We start from the raw sequence: 15,167 nt of genomic DNA, 5'->3' as shown, positions 1-15,167 counted from the left end.
TAGGGTTCGCGAACTATTACAGGAGGTTCATTAAGGGATACTCCACGTTAGTTGCCCCCCTTACCAGTCTCACGAAAAAAGGGGCGGATACCAACCACTGGTCTCCTGAAGCCGTAGCGGCATTTGCTCTATTGAAAAAATTATTTTGCTCAGCACCAATTTTGAGGCATGTTGACACGTCCTTTCCCTTCATTGTGGAGGTTGATGCCTCAGAAGTTGGGGTGGGGGCGGTGCTGTCTCAACGGTCTGGGTTGCAGGGCAGATTACACCCATGTGCTTATTTTTCCCGCAGGTTTTCACCTGCAGAAAAAAATTATGATATAGGCAACCGGGAACTTCTGGCTATTAAGTTGGCATTTGAGGAGTGGCGCCACTGGTTAGAGGGGGCAGAGCACACGATCACTGTTTACACTGACCACAAGAACTTGGAATACATCGAGGGGGCTAAGAGGCTGAGTCCCCGTCAGGCCCGGTGGTCCTTATTTTTTACGAGATTCAGGTTCATAATCACGTACACTCCAGGCAGCAAAAATGTCAAAGCAGATGCCCTCTCCAGGTGTTTTGAACCTGAGACAGCACAGCCCCCCGCTCCTGAATCCATCATCTCGCAGAAACTGGTGTTAGCCGCCACGGAGACTTGGGAGGATTGGACAGAGATTTTGGGTCCCTTTCAGCGGGATGTTCCTGAGGGGAAACCCAAAGGGGTCTTGTTTATCCCACTGCCATTCCGGTTACAAGTTCTGCAACTCTTTCACACCCACAAGAATGCTGGTCATCCTGGAGCGGCCAGAATGCAGGATCTGATTGCCAGGTGTGCTTGGTGGCCTTCCTTGGCAACAGATTGCAAGGAGTTTGTTTGGAGTGTGCGGTATGTGCCAGGAGTAAACCCTCCCGGCTGGCACCTGTAGGATGGTTGCAGCCTTTGCCCACCCCGAGTGAGCCATGGACCCACCTGTCCATGGATTTTGTGGGGGAATTGCCCAGGTCTGAAGGCATGTCTGTTATTTGGGTGGTAGTCGACCGATTTAGCAAGATGGCCCATTTTGTGCCCCTGAAAGGACTCCCCTCGGCTCAAGAATTAGCCGAATTGTTTATCATTCACGTCTTCCGGCTGCATGGCATTCTGGAAGACATTGTGTCTGATAGGGGGTCCAGTTTGTGTCTGGATTCTGGAGGGCATTTTGTCACCAAATGGGCATGAAATTGTCGTTCTCGTCAGGCTACCACCCACAGACGAATGGGCAGACAGAACGCATTAACCAATCTCTGGAGCAATTCCTGAGATGTTACGTTGCGGAGGCACAAAGTGACTGGGTGAAATTTTTGTCATTCGCGGAATTCGCCCAAAATAATTTAAAGAATTCCTCGTCTGGGTTTTCCCCATTCCAGATTGTAACAGGGAGGTCACCCAAATTCTCCCCTTTTCCAGTTGTCTCATCCCCATTTCCTGCACTGGAGGATTGGCAGAGGTCACTCAGGGACAATTGGGGAATTGTTAAGGGGAATTTGCAGAAGGCGTTCCAGAGTCAGAAGGGTCAAGCAGATAAGAGACGGTCCGTGGAATGGAAGTTTCAGCCAGGGGATCTAGTCTGGGTGTCCACACGTCACTTGACCCTGAAGCAGCCATCTGCCAAACTGGGTCCCAGGTTTGTGGGCCCATTTTCCGTGACTAAAAAGATTAACAATGTTACGTATACCATTGACCTTCCCACCAGCATGCGGGGGGTGAAGTCCTTCCACGTGTCCCTTCTTAAACCTGCAGTCCAGGTGGGTCCTACTCCTCCTCCCGTGTTGGTAGATACCCAACCCGAATATGAAGTGGAAAAAATATTAGATGCTCGCAAGGTACAAAACTCGGTACAGTACCTCGTACATTGGAAAGGGTATGGCATCGAGGAGAGGCAATGGGTACCTGGGAACCGTATGCATGCGGATGAGTTGGTGAGGGAGTTTCATGCCTTACACCCCGAGAAACCTGGTGGGAGTTGTCCGGATTCCACTCCTCGGGGGGGGGTACTGTAAGGAAACGCGGAAAGGCCGCTGTCTCTCGAGGTGAGGCGGCCGTTTCCGCGTCCAGCATGGCGTCACAACGCGGAAAAAACGCCGCATGCCGCATAGGCAGTGCGGCGGAATCCGCATTGGTAACGGCGGAATCCGCATCAGAGGCGGCCCCCGCACTAGATACATTGCATGACAGTACTGGTGTGGCTGGGACTGATAGTCCACCAAGATTCAGACTTACACGCGCGCGAGCACAGAGGCAGAGTTTAAATAGCAGTTAGAAGGGAGTCGGCTGACCAGCTGGGTCAGCTGACAAATTCCACTGCTCTCATTGGACCAGCAATTAGGGAGGTCCTGGAAAGGTCCTAGAGTATATATACTGCTGGTTGTTCACTTGCTCTTTGTCTGGCGTGCGATCACATATGTGGGAGCACCCAGATCCGTAGTCAGATCCGCAAGTGTGCCGGGACCAGCTGGAGCTGTAATCCTACACTTAGCTAGATTCTGTTGATAGCTAAAGTACTAGTTTGATTGTGATTATCTGTTATGACTTTTGCCTGCCTTGACTATCCTCCTGAACTCTGATCTTGTACTTCGATATTTCTGATACTCTGTTGCCGAACCCCGGCTCGTTCCTTGACTCTGCTTCTGCCTCCTGATTTTGTACCCCGATATATCTGATACCCCGTTGCTGAACCCTGCCTGTACTTTGACTCTGCCTTTGCCTCCTGATCTTGTACTTTATCTGTCCGTGTGTGTACTACCTGGCTTGCCCGACCTCGAGAACCGACCTTACCGTTAGAGGCGGTTCCTCGCTCTGTTAGCGACCCTTCCTCCTGAGGGTCACTTTCAGACTATCCTTCCTACTGTCAGTCTGACTCCTCCCGTCTTGGAGAGCTCAGGTCTGCGGAAGGAATCTGTGCAGTACTCCTTGCTGCACTGAGGCCTAGTCCTCAAAGTGTTACTGTTACACCAAACACTACACTCTACTCAGGTGAACAGAGGTTAGCTAGTATATCGGATTATCAGTGATACTGCAGATCACGTATAATCTGGTATACATCTGTATTCCCAGTGATTCTGCAGATCACTGGTAATCAGATCCTCTCTGTGCTTCACCGATCGTTACAGCTGGTCTAGTAAAAAAGAAAATGCTGGTTGCATATAATATACTGTAAATAATGTTTTAGCGCAAAGTTGAAATGCAGGGTTATATTCCGCTTTAACCACTCCCTAATGTGTAAACTCTCAGTTCCTGGCTACTAACATTGACTCTTTCCTCTTGATGCCAGACTGTAATGTTTTAATCCTCCATGATAATACACCCTTACTCTACTTATCTATGCATATTATGCTTATATGAACATTGCTGAGATATTGTGAATTGGTGCAACAGCTATTTTACTTATTTAAATAAAATCTGAACACACATACAGGGCCTGTCGCCCGGAAGCCATCAGGACTTGATCTTGATGGTGACAGTTTGGGGGCTAATGATACAGATGCTATAGAGAAGAGGGAGGGGGTGGATGAACAGGGCGCAGTGCACAACCGAGCAGTGTAATGATTGGTGTCAGCAACACAGATATTTCTGATTATTGGTGATCTGCAGTATCACCAATAATACAGATGCTATACCTGATTATGTGGTGATCTGCAGAATCACCAATAATACTAGTATAGCTAGACACAGGACACCTAATGTGGTATTGTGTTTGGTGCAACAGTAATTGGAGAATTTATCTCCCGAGGAGCGGGAGATACAGACACTACTGCAGCCAAGGATCCCCTGAGGAGCAGGGAATCAGACTGTACTGCAACCAGTGGACACCAGAGAAACAAGGACCACTGATGGTGATAGAGAATATGATAACCTGACGAGCAGGTGATCAAGACTAAGCAAAAGTCTAGGTTTCCCTAAGGAAAAGGGAAAACAGACTGTACTGCAGCCAAGAATTCCCTGAGGCGCAGGGAATACCGGTTGTACTGCAGCCAGTGGACACCTGGGCTGCAGGGGTGGTCACTGGTGGAATGAGTGATTATGACTGTACTACAGCCAAGGAATCCCTGAGGAGCAGGGAATCAGACTGTACTGCAGCCAGTGGACCCCTGAGGGGCAGGGACCACTGACTATGCTGCGAGATGATCTCCTGAGGCGCAGGTGATCATTGAACTCTGCTTGCAGCTGACAGACACTTGAGGAGCAAGAGTCACAGGCAGTATAGCAAGGCTGATCACCCAAGGTTTAGGTGACAGCCAGAAAGGTCAGACAAGCAAGGTCAGCAACGTACGGACTGATAAAGTACAGATTCGGAAGACTGATTCGGTATCCAGGTACAAGCAGTGTTGGCAACGGTTATCAGATAGGCGGAAGTACCGAATCAGTAAGCAAGAGAGTGGTCAGGAAAGCAAGAGATGATAACAGGTAAACAGTAATATTAATAATACTAGTCTAGGTGTGAAGTCCTTGGTTTCAACACCTGGGAACTAGACTAACAGATGAACAATAACAATATCCTAGTCTAGGTGTGAAGTCCTTGGTTTCGACACCTGGGAACTAGTCTAAAGGACGGTACACAAGTCTCACAATACAATAGTGCTTAAAGCTATCAACGGAATCTGACTAAGTGTGAATTCCCAGCTCCGGCTGGTTCTAACACACTGTAAGATCTGACTAGGGTCTGAGCGCTCACACGTAAGCATTCGCAACAGCAGACAACTTGCAACTGACAGACAAGTCCTATAAGTACCCAGAGCGCTCCACAGCGCCGCCCCAGTCACTCAGCCAATCCGAAGCATAGGTGGAGTCAGCTGACCGACTTGATCAGCTGACTCCCCTTCTACTAGCATAAAGGTCCTGTCGCCTGACGCGCGCAGCTCTCAATCTGTGTGCACTAGAAGGACCAGGCGAACCAGCAGCATGTAGCTGCGCGGCAGAAGTCGCCGGCTGGAACGCGGAGATGGCCGCCATGCCGCTTGCCCATGCGGCGGCATCTCCGCTATTCATTACAAGCAGTTTCCCACAGGCAGGGTGAGTGGGTAGAGCAATACGCTTGGCATGCTGGATCTTTAGACGAGATTGGGGTGTGCACGCTGTATGCATGGTAGACTCTCACCCTAGGAGGTCTTTATCTGTTGCCCCAGCCAAATTTAATCTAGTATGTGTACATAGCTTAAGTGTGCTACTGCCAGACTTCAGGTTAGCGTTCCTTGGCTTTATTCAATTAAATTACAACTACAGTGAAAAGAATATGGAGGCTGCTATATTTATTTCCTTTTAGACAATACCAGTTGCCTGGCAGCCCTGCTAATCTATTTGGCTTCAGAAGTGTCTGAATAACACCAGAAACAAGCATGCAGCTAATCTTGTCACATCTGACAATAATGTCAGAAACACCTGATCCTCTGCATGCTTGTTCAGGGTCTATGGCTAAAAATATTAGAGTAAGAGGATCATCAGTATAGCCAGGCAACTGGTATTGCTTAAAAGGAAATAAATATGGCAGCATCCATATTCTTCTCACTACAGTTGTCCTTTAACTTATAGAATCTGTCATGAAGCCTAATCGGTTTATAACAGAAACTGGCATTTTCTATCACTAAGTTTTTATATGTAATCGGTGTCACTTCCCTGAGGCTTATAGGCTGCTGGTAGTCACTGGATGGCAGCTAATATTTGATGATGCATTGTGATTTCTGTATTGGTGATTATTTTATCTTTTTTGCATGTTTAGAGCATTGAGTGGCCTATGAAGTACCCAGAAGCTTTCTTGAGAATGGGACTGACATTACCAAAAGGAGTGCTATTATATGGACCGCCAGGATGTGCCAAAACCACACTGGTAAAAGCTGTAGCGACCAGCTGCCACTGTGCCTTCTTCTCAGTCAGCGGTGCTGATCTTTTCTCACCATATGTGGGGGATTCAGAAAAGACTTTAGCACAGGTAAAGACAGGCCTTGAAAGATTTGTGTAACGCAGCTAGGTCACCATATACCATGTGTCATTTAACTGGTGAAAATTAGGCAGTGACATTTTGTTTGGTTGGTTGCTCATTAATAACTTTAGCCACTGAAATTATACTTGCTTTGTCAGAACCTCACAAACATCAGATTTTAACATTGAAAGCATTTGATTGTGTTTCATTTTTTTTTTCTACAGCTGTTTAGACAGGCAAGAGCCAGCACACCGGCAGTTGTGTTTCTTGATGAAATTGATGCTATAGTTGGGTGTCGTTCAGACAGCAAAACCAGCTCAGGGGTACAAGAGAGAATTCTGTCTGTCCTCCTGAACGAACTTGATGGAGTTGGGCTAAAGACTACAGAACGCAGAGGAAACCAGAAGCTGCTGGAAGGCAAGCACTGCCAAGCTGATCCGGTAAGTTGAGCCAGTCAGCACTGTGTGCTTCAGCTGTTAAATATTAAGTAAAAATTCCAGTATTAAGTTTTTACTGTGGAGAGTATCTGTGACGTCTCCTTTTACTTTGTGTCTGTACTCCTGCTATTTTCTGTTCTTCTGCCTCTTTGACTGTGTGGCAGGGCTTTTTTTTTCACGGAAAACTATAGCCAGATAGTTTAAAGTACAGCTTTCAAAATGTACCATGCAAGGAATGGAAGCATAGACTTGAGTTGTATCAACACACTAGCCTCATCCAATTTACAACAGAAAATATTAAAGAACAACTGTAGTGAGAAGGCTATGGAGGCTGCCATATTTATTTCCTTTTAAACAGTACCAGTTGCCTGGCTGTCCTGCTGGTCTATTTGGCTGCAGTAGTGTCTGAAACGCACCAGAAACAAGCTTGCAGACAATCTTGTCAGAAACACCTGATCTGCTGCATGCTTGTTCAGGGTCTGTGGCTAAAAGTATTAGAGGCAGAGGATCAGCAGGACAGCCAGACAACTGGTATTGCTTTAAAGGAAATCGACATGGCAGCCTCCATATCCCTCTTGTTACAGTCGTCCTTTTAAGTCAGCATGATTAAAATATAGTGAAATAAATGGAAAAGGTTTTTTCTTTTTTATTTAGGAGTTCTGACCCATAAAGTCTATCAGACAACAGTACTGTTTAATATGTTAATATGTTTCATATTCTTCTGCTTCTTAAGCATCTTTAATGTTTGTTACTTTCAGATGGAGTTCCAAGAAGTTATAAACAAATCAGTGATGATCGTGGCAGCTACAAACAGACCAGATGTTTTAGATGATGCTTTGCTGCGGCCAGGTAGACTAGACAAGTTACTCTACATTCCACCACCGGACGAGAAGGTAAAATTCCAGAATCTGTTAGGGCTGGTTCAGACGGACGTTTGGAGGCGTCGCGTTCGTTAGCGTCGCGGCAGCAATGCGTTCGGGCTTTCAGCAGCGTTCGCGTTGCGTTCGGATGCGGTCGCGTTTTTTCTTCCCCTAGGGGGACATTACCCGTCGCGGTTGACCGCCCCTGGAAGTTACATGTAGCTTCCAGGGGCTCCTTGAACGCCAAGAAAAATCGGGACCCGAACGCCGCCTTCGTGCAAACGCGCGTGAAAGCTTGGTACAAACGCTCCCATTCACTTGAATGGGAGCGTTTAACGCCAAGCCCCGAACGCGGGCTGTAAACGCTCTGCAAGCATCCGTCTGAACCAGCCCTTAGTTACACCAGTTTTATTTTTGCACATCCATAGAGGGACAATAACATTAACATGTAATCTGTATTAACTTATTAGCTCGTCTGTTGCTCCATGCATATCACCAAATAACACACAAAATTGGGAAGATGAAATGTGGGGTAACTCCTCACTAGTTATACAACTATTAGGTATGAATTTGATATTATATTGAAGTCCAACTATACCTTTCATCCTGGGCCTTACAAAAAGTACCCACAGTACATACCGGTAGCTGCAGTATTGGCTCCGCTCATTAGTTCCGTGTCATCAGTGCTGTCCACACCACAGCGCCGCTGCACAGCGCTCAGGACCACTCACACTTGTGTTTCTGGTGAGCATACAGCCTAGTGATGGTGAATGGGAGAAACCATTGCTCCTGAGATCCACGGGGAGAGCTTCTGCAGTGTGGATAACCCAGAGGGAGATTGATAATGAATCAGGGAAATTGGTACAGCAGGTACTACATGCAGTTATGTTCTTTAGGTTTTGTTAGCCTGTAATCAGAAAGGCTATAGCTGGCCATACACATATAGATTGCCATTCAATTCTCCAAAACGATTGATTCCTTTTTAAAAGGAATTGAATTCTACCACACACACAGCACATTGATTTTCAATAGATTCCAGCAGGGAACCTTTTGAAGATCAATAGAACTGCAGCAGGGCAACGCTATGGGCCTCCGATCTACCGACACCTTCCGCACCCCAGATTGAACTAGATTTCCTATACTGTCCAATAGTTTTGAGTGCATTTTTTTTTTGGCCATATTGATCAACCGAACATTTTAAAGGAATAGATTCCCATCAGATTCGATCAGAGCGCATCAACATAGTTTGTAAACCTATAGGACTATAAAACTCATAGCATGTGTCACTGCAATAACTAGTGGCAGGATGGAGATGCATATCTGCAGATGTAAAACTGAACAGTGGTCCTGATTGGATAGGGTAAGGAATTCCTGAGGGTGAGAGCAGCATGACAGTAAGATCTAGTTTCAAACATTTTAAGGTGGAAATTGGGGATAACCTAACTGGTCCTTCTGATCTGAGGCTGTAAGAGGTCTAATGCAGTTGCCTATATTGTGTAAGGAATTAAATGTTAGTAGGCCAATACTGAAAATAATTCACCATTTTATGGGAAATCAGTGTAGGGAGCAAAGAATCCATATTCTATAACAATGACAAGGTTGGTTTGCTAATATCCAGGTAAGCTGTAGGCAGTGCATGTCCCTGTAAGGTCCGGGCATGCACAGTAGAACGAAGCTGATGGTGCACAGCCTTTTTTCTCAGTTAATGAGTGCTTTGTTCTGCTAGGTGGTGCATGCCAGTTTGGACACATTTGTCTATGACTGGTAGTGCGACCAGAAGAGACCTGCTTGACTAGCTTTTGTTGAATAGGTCTAGAAGGGATCATACGCTGGAGTGGTTGGCAGTAGGATCTGCGAAGCCTTCGGACCATCCAGAGGCTTTCCACTGCTGAGGTAAGTATCTAACTTTTATACCCTCACTTCTGGTTTTGTTTTAGCTTGCCAAGCAGTAGCAATTACACAAACCATGGCAATAGGATTGACTCCTGTGGTCCAATATGCTTTAGTGGACCAGTGGAGGACAAGAATGGTGCTGGGATACTGAGCGTTTTGCCAGCCAAGATGGATTGAAACCACTGGAAATCGAAGCCATCCATGTCACAGTACTTCTACTGCTGATCAAGATTTTACGGTCAGTTGCACTGGAAGGTCTAGCAGAATGGCACAAGCCGAGTGCTGTCATAACATACCTATTGGCAATCATTGTAATAAAAGGACATGTACAATGCAGTGGACACAACAGAGACACTCTGATGAAGGATTCCTGTGAGGGATGGTGGCAGCATATCATGCACGGATCTCTGTTGGTGAAGCTGGAGATAAGCAAGTTCTAAATGGAATCTTCAGTGGCAGCATCCATAGTTCTGTTGTGTTGTGTTAGCTGTGATCTATGCCACCTGTTTTTACTTATACGACACAGTTATTTTCTCTATATTGTGTGACAGGCACGTCTTGCTATCCTGAAAATCTGCACTAGAAATGTCCCTTTACATTCTGATGTATGCTTAGAAGACCTGGCAACAGCTACTTCATTTTACTCTGGGGCAGATCTTCAAAATTTGTGCAAAGAGGTGAGAACTAAATAAGTATAACAGCGACACTGCTCATTTATAGTGGAATTAAAGCTGACAGTCTGCACTTCAACTGCATCTGATTTGTGTCATTTAAAATTCATTGTCCAAGTCCAAATATTTTTGGTCCTAACTCAGTGGTCCTCAAACTAAGGCCCGTGGGCCAAATGCGGCCCCCTGAGGTTTTTTTACCGGCCTTCCACACACAAAATGTATTACTTAAAGAGGAGCTGTTAGGTATAAGGTCTCAGAGAAAATAAACACATATATCAGTAGCTAAATATTGGCTGTACTTACATTACATATGCATTTCACTGTCCACGTTTGGATTTCACAGAATTTGTATATAGTATATGCAGAGATAGATGCTCCTGACAGCTCATGGCAGGTTCCATGTTTTTCTGTCAAATGTGTCGTCATGTCCTGCCTGCTTCCTGATCACAGAAAAGCTTGTACTGAATAACACAGTGTGCAGTGAATATTAATGAGCCATGTGGCTAGGAACAATAGCTGACTCCTGCAGTGTACTCTGCCCGGAGATTTATCAGCGCTTCGCGCTGGACTGATTACAAGCTGCTGTAACGTCTCATTAGCAGCCGAGGGGAGGGCCCCAGAATGCTTTGCAGTATAGTATGCGGCTTGCGTCCTCTTGGGTCTAATTAGCTTTTCTGATAAGCACACATCAAAGGTAAGAGAGATTTTTATCTTCACTAATGCTTTTCTGGCTTCCTTCTAAACTGTTTAACACAGGAGAATAGAGGTTTAAATTAGCTTCTGCAGCCTGACAGTTACTCTTTAAAGATGAGGTCCGCTGAATCTTTAAATATTGGTGGCCTGCATATAGAATAGCAGTGCTGGCACCACACTTCCACATGGAAGCCAGAAAGCAGTCATTTGCTGGCTTCTGGGTTACTGGGTGGAGGGGATGACTTCTAGCAAGCATAATCACATATATTTTGGTTATTGCTGTGCAAGCAATGTTATGGTTCCTTGGCGAAGGGGAAATGGAGGGTTGTACTGCCTCTGTCACTACAGAGATCATGTGTGTATGGGTGAGATTGTGCTGCAAGCTTCTGTAGGCCATTGGGGACTTTATGGCTAACATGAATTGCTATGTTACGGTCACATTATCTGCCCATGCTGTGTTGGGGGCATACTATCTGCCCATGCTGTGTTGGGGGCATACTCTCTGCCCATGCTGTGTTGGGGGCATAACATCTGCTCTGGTTAAATGGCAGACATGAGGGCTGCACGTTAATAGGGGCTGTCTACAATACCTAGGCTTAATGTTATGTTTCTCTACATCATTTTATGTATACTCTGGCCCCTCAGGAGTCTGTAGTATGTTGACCCGGCCCTTGACCGAAAACGTTTGGGGACCCCTGTCTTAACTGTTTAATTAAAGGGAACCAAGCAATGCTTTTTTTTTTTCTCCTGGTTTCTAATCCTTATAAGAGCTGCTATGTTACCCCCTCCCCTTATAGCAGTGTGAAGATAGTATCTGGGACTTTTCTGAACTCTTTGATGCAGTGTCCAATCTACCCACCCCCCTGCTGCTTGTTTGCTTTCTGCTAATGTGTGCAATAAAATAATTACATCATTCCTTATCTGCCTGAAACTTCTGTGGTGGGACAGGCCTTGGAAGTAGGCTAATAAAATAAAACCCTGTGCTAAACATTTAAATGTAAAAAGAAGAGGTAGAATTATTTTTTTTTTTTAATTAATGAGCCACTTTGTTGGCATGCATATTAGCATGTGCTATTGAGTTACCCTGGGTGCTAAACATTGTGCTTGGTTCACTTTAATGAAGGCAGTCATCCAACAGGAAAGATGCTGGTACTCACTGGTTTGCAGGACCTATAGTGCATCCGCAGTGGAAAGTGATGGAGGAATGCTAGACAAGGGGGCAGGGCCGGATGGCACTTATACCACACAATACGGATGTGACGGGTTGCTCCTCATTGCACGAGGTTTCAACCTAGTCCTCTATAATAAGACCCATGCTGTCCCTGTGTAGCTGGGTCCGTGCTTTTTGCTATTGTGCATGTGCACAGCACGGAGCCAGCCTCACAGAGACAGGAGGAGGGGGCCAGGGAGCTGGGCAGGCGTGTGAGTGGGCGGCCGGGTGTGCGCGCGGCGGGTGCGTGCACTGTAACATGCGGTGGTGAGAAAAACAGACATAGAGCCCGTTTTTAAACAGGCTTGGGTCTGCTAGTATTCTATATTTTTGCAAATTGTAATAGGGCAGGTTGAGTTTATGTGGCACTCTATTCTGGGACCTCGCAGTTTTGTTTTTCTATGATTGTAGAGCTTATTGCCTATATTGCACTCCTATGATTTCTCTAGTAAGGTGGAGGTTTGTACCACATGACATCTAGAAAGTGAAGTGGAAAAGGAGGCACAGTACCTGGCACCAAATGCAGCAGGGCAGACGCACCGGAGATGGGAACCAAGAGCGTGCACGTCCAGAAGACAGCTTAGGATCCAATGAGGTAGAAAACAAGGAAGGAGGCACCGCTTCTTTTGTAAAATCCCTTTATTCCGGTGGGGGAAGATGCAGGTACATGGCAGTGGGGGCAACAGATGCCTGACAGCTGTTTCGCTGGTTTAAACCAGCTTCTTCAGAGGCAGATTGTATCTGCCTCTGAAGAAGCTGGTTTAAACCAGCGAAACAGCTGTCAGGCATCTGTTGCCCCCACTGCCATGTACCTGCATCTTCCCCCACCGGAATAAAGGGATTTTACAAAAGAAGCGGTGCCTCCTTCCTTGTTTTCTACCTCATTACATCTAGAAAGTGAACCTTAACATTTACTACACTGATATGCAAATGTATTTTTTATTTTAGGCTGCCCTGGTTGCATTACATGAAAGCCAGCTGCAAGCTTCCTGCGTTAAACAAGAAGACTTCCAAAAGGCTTTAGCATCTCTCCCACCATCTTTAAATGCCAGCTACCTTTTAGCTTATAAAAAGCTCTCTCGGTATACATAAATATTGAACTGTTTCTATGAATTATATTACTCCCTTCTGGCGGTAAAGAATAACACCAATTTAATGAAGCTGCAGAAAAATAAACGGATTTTGTCTCTTAATTTTAATGAGTGAAAAAAAAAAAATCTACTTCAAGAGAACTAACATGTTTTACATATAGGTCTGCAAACATTGCTGAACCATCCGATAGCTTTGTTTTCAGTACCAAACAACAGTCAGCTAAGTTACCGGCTGCATGGAGGTTTTGGGAATCTGATAGATCTTTAGAAAACATTTTACTCATTGATGAAGCAATCACTGAAATAAAATAAAAAACTTGAGCATGAGAATTTCCATTTTCCCCCCCATGAGATAGTGTACACTTGACGTATAGTAGTTGCAAGGAGCAATTGTTTGTTATGCTTTTCTGGACGTGGCAGAAAAAGCAAACTACAGTCTGACAGAGTAACTTTTGTATGATTAACCACTTTTTCCAGCATACACTGGGTATAAAAAGAATCGCCTCTCCTCAAGATATTCACATTTTGTTACTTTGCAGCCTAAAGTGAAGTCAGAGTGTAGGGCAGTGTATACTGTCACTAAAGCTATATGGAGTTTGCATTATTTATTTCTTTTTAAACAATGGCCTCAATTCACTAAGCTTAACTCCTTTCTTTAATAACTCTTCTGAGCTGTTTTACAGTTATCACCATGGTGATATAATTGTGATAACTGTAAAACAGCCCAGAAGAGTTATTAAAGACAGAAGTTAAGCTTAGTGAATTGAGGCCAATGTCTGTTAACTGACCGTCCTGCTAACCCTGTTCCATTAAAGGTTTGTAGACATCCACAACCGGTGTTGCCCAAAGGCATTGGGATTTATTCTTTCTGGTGACAGTTCAGGGGCCGAGCACTTTACAGGTGTCTCGCTCTGCTATAGCAGAAACATATCTGTTGCTGTAGGGAGGGGAAAAGATTGGCAGGGGTAAGAAGGACAATGCACTTAGGGTTCTCTGTTTAAAGGGAACCTAAACTGAGAGGGATATGGAGGTTTCCCTTTAAACAATACCAGTTGCTGGTCTGTCCTGCTGATTTCTCTGGCAGCAGTAGTGGCTGACCAACACACCTGAAACAAGCATGCAGCTAATCCAGTCTGACTTCAGTCAGAGCACCTGATCTGCATGCTTGTTGAGGGGTTGTGGCTAAAAGTATTACAGACACAGGATCAGCAGGAGCAACTGGTATTATTTTTAAAGGAAAAATCCATATCCTTCTCAGTTTAGGTTCCCTTTAAAGATCTGGACTTCCAGCTTAGTAATTTTACATTTTTAAAAGGGAAAGATATGTTCCAGTTTAAAGGGACTCCGAGCAGTGCAGAAACTATGGAAAGATGCATATCATTTTAAAGCTCTCTTTCTCCTCTTTCCAATGATACATAAACCACCGCCCTACGCCTTTTAGTTTTCGCTATTTTCGCGATTGAAATTGCAGCGACCGCGATTTCAATCACGAAAATAGAGAAAACTAAAAGGTGTAGGGCGACGATTTAGGTGTCGCCAGAAAGACGAGAAAGAGAGCTTTAAAATGATATCCATCTTTCCATAGTTACTTGTATTACACAGGACGACACTTTCCCCAGTGTCAGCAGCTCCATTCAGCAGAATAGAGCTGCTGACTTTAGGAAAAAGTCTCCCTGTGCAATACGATGTAACTATGGAAAGATGGCTATCATTTTAAAGCTCTCTATCTGGCGACACCTAAATCGTCGCCCTACGCCTTTTAGTTTTCTCTATTTTCGCGATTGAAATTGCGGCCGCTGCAATTTCAATCGCGAAAATAGCAAACTAAAAGGTGTAGGGCGGCAGTTTATATATCATTGGAAAGAAGAGAAAGAGAGCCTTAAAATGATATGCATATTTCCATAGTTTCTGCACTGCTCGGAGTCCCTTTAACCACTTGAGGACCCACCCTTTACCCCCCCCCCTTAAGGACCAGTGCTGTTTTAGCTGATCTGTGCTGGGTGGGCTCTACAGCCCCCAGCACAGATCAGGGTGCAGGCAGAGCGACCAGATCGCCCCCCTTTTTTCCCCACTAGGGGGATGATGTGCTGGGGGGGTCTGATCGCTCCTGCCTGATAGGTGTTGCGGGGGGGGCACCTCAAAGCCCCCCTCCGCGGCGAGATTTTCCTCCCTGTCCCCCCTGGTGATCTGGGCTGCACAGGACGCTATCCGTCTTGTGCAGCCAGTGACAGGCTGTCCCCTGACTTACGCAGCAGCGCCGTACAATGTAAACAAAGCGGATTATTTCCGCTTGTGTTTACATTTAGCCGCGATCGGCGGCCCGCAGGCTATTCACGGAGCCCCCCGCCGTGAATTGACAAGAAGCAGCCGCTCGCA

The 15,167-nt window shown here is 45.6% G+C and overlaps 1 protein-coding gene across 1 annotated transcript in view; it reads left to right on the top strand.

Annotated features, from left to right (window-relative positions):
- Positions 1 to 13,417, top strand: part of AFG2B (AFG2 AAA ATPase homolog B) — a 30,441-nt gene extending 17,024 nt beyond the window's left edge. Inside the window, exons 5-9 of the mRNA XM_068275400.1 lie at positions 5,736 to 5,945; positions 6,161 to 6,376; positions 7,132 to 7,266; positions 9,678 to 9,803; positions 12,649 to 13,417. Of these exons, the coding sequence (XP_068131501.1) occupies positions 5,736 to 5,945; positions 6,161 to 6,376; positions 7,132 to 7,266; positions 9,678 to 9,803; positions 12,649 to 12,792 (831 nt within the window). The 3' untranslated portion in view covers positions 12,793 to 13,417. The remainder of the gene's footprint in view (positions 1 to 5,735; positions 5,946 to 6,160; positions 6,377 to 7,131; positions 7,267 to 9,677; positions 9,804 to 12,648) is intronic.
- The last annotated feature ends 1,750 nt before the right edge of the window (positions 13,418 to 15,167 follow it).

Source organism: Hyperolius riggenbachi, chromosome 3 (genome assembly GCF_040937935.1).
Source record: "Hyperolius riggenbachi isolate aHypRig1 chromosome 3, aHypRig1.pri, whole genome shotgun sequence".
In the NCBI taxonomy this organism is placed as follows: Eukaryota; Metazoa; Chordata; class Amphibia; order Anura; family Hyperoliidae; genus Hyperolius; species Hyperolius riggenbachi.
The sequence above is the reverse complement of the archived record's forward strand: the minus strand, read 5'-3'. Positions and strand labels throughout refer to the sequence as shown.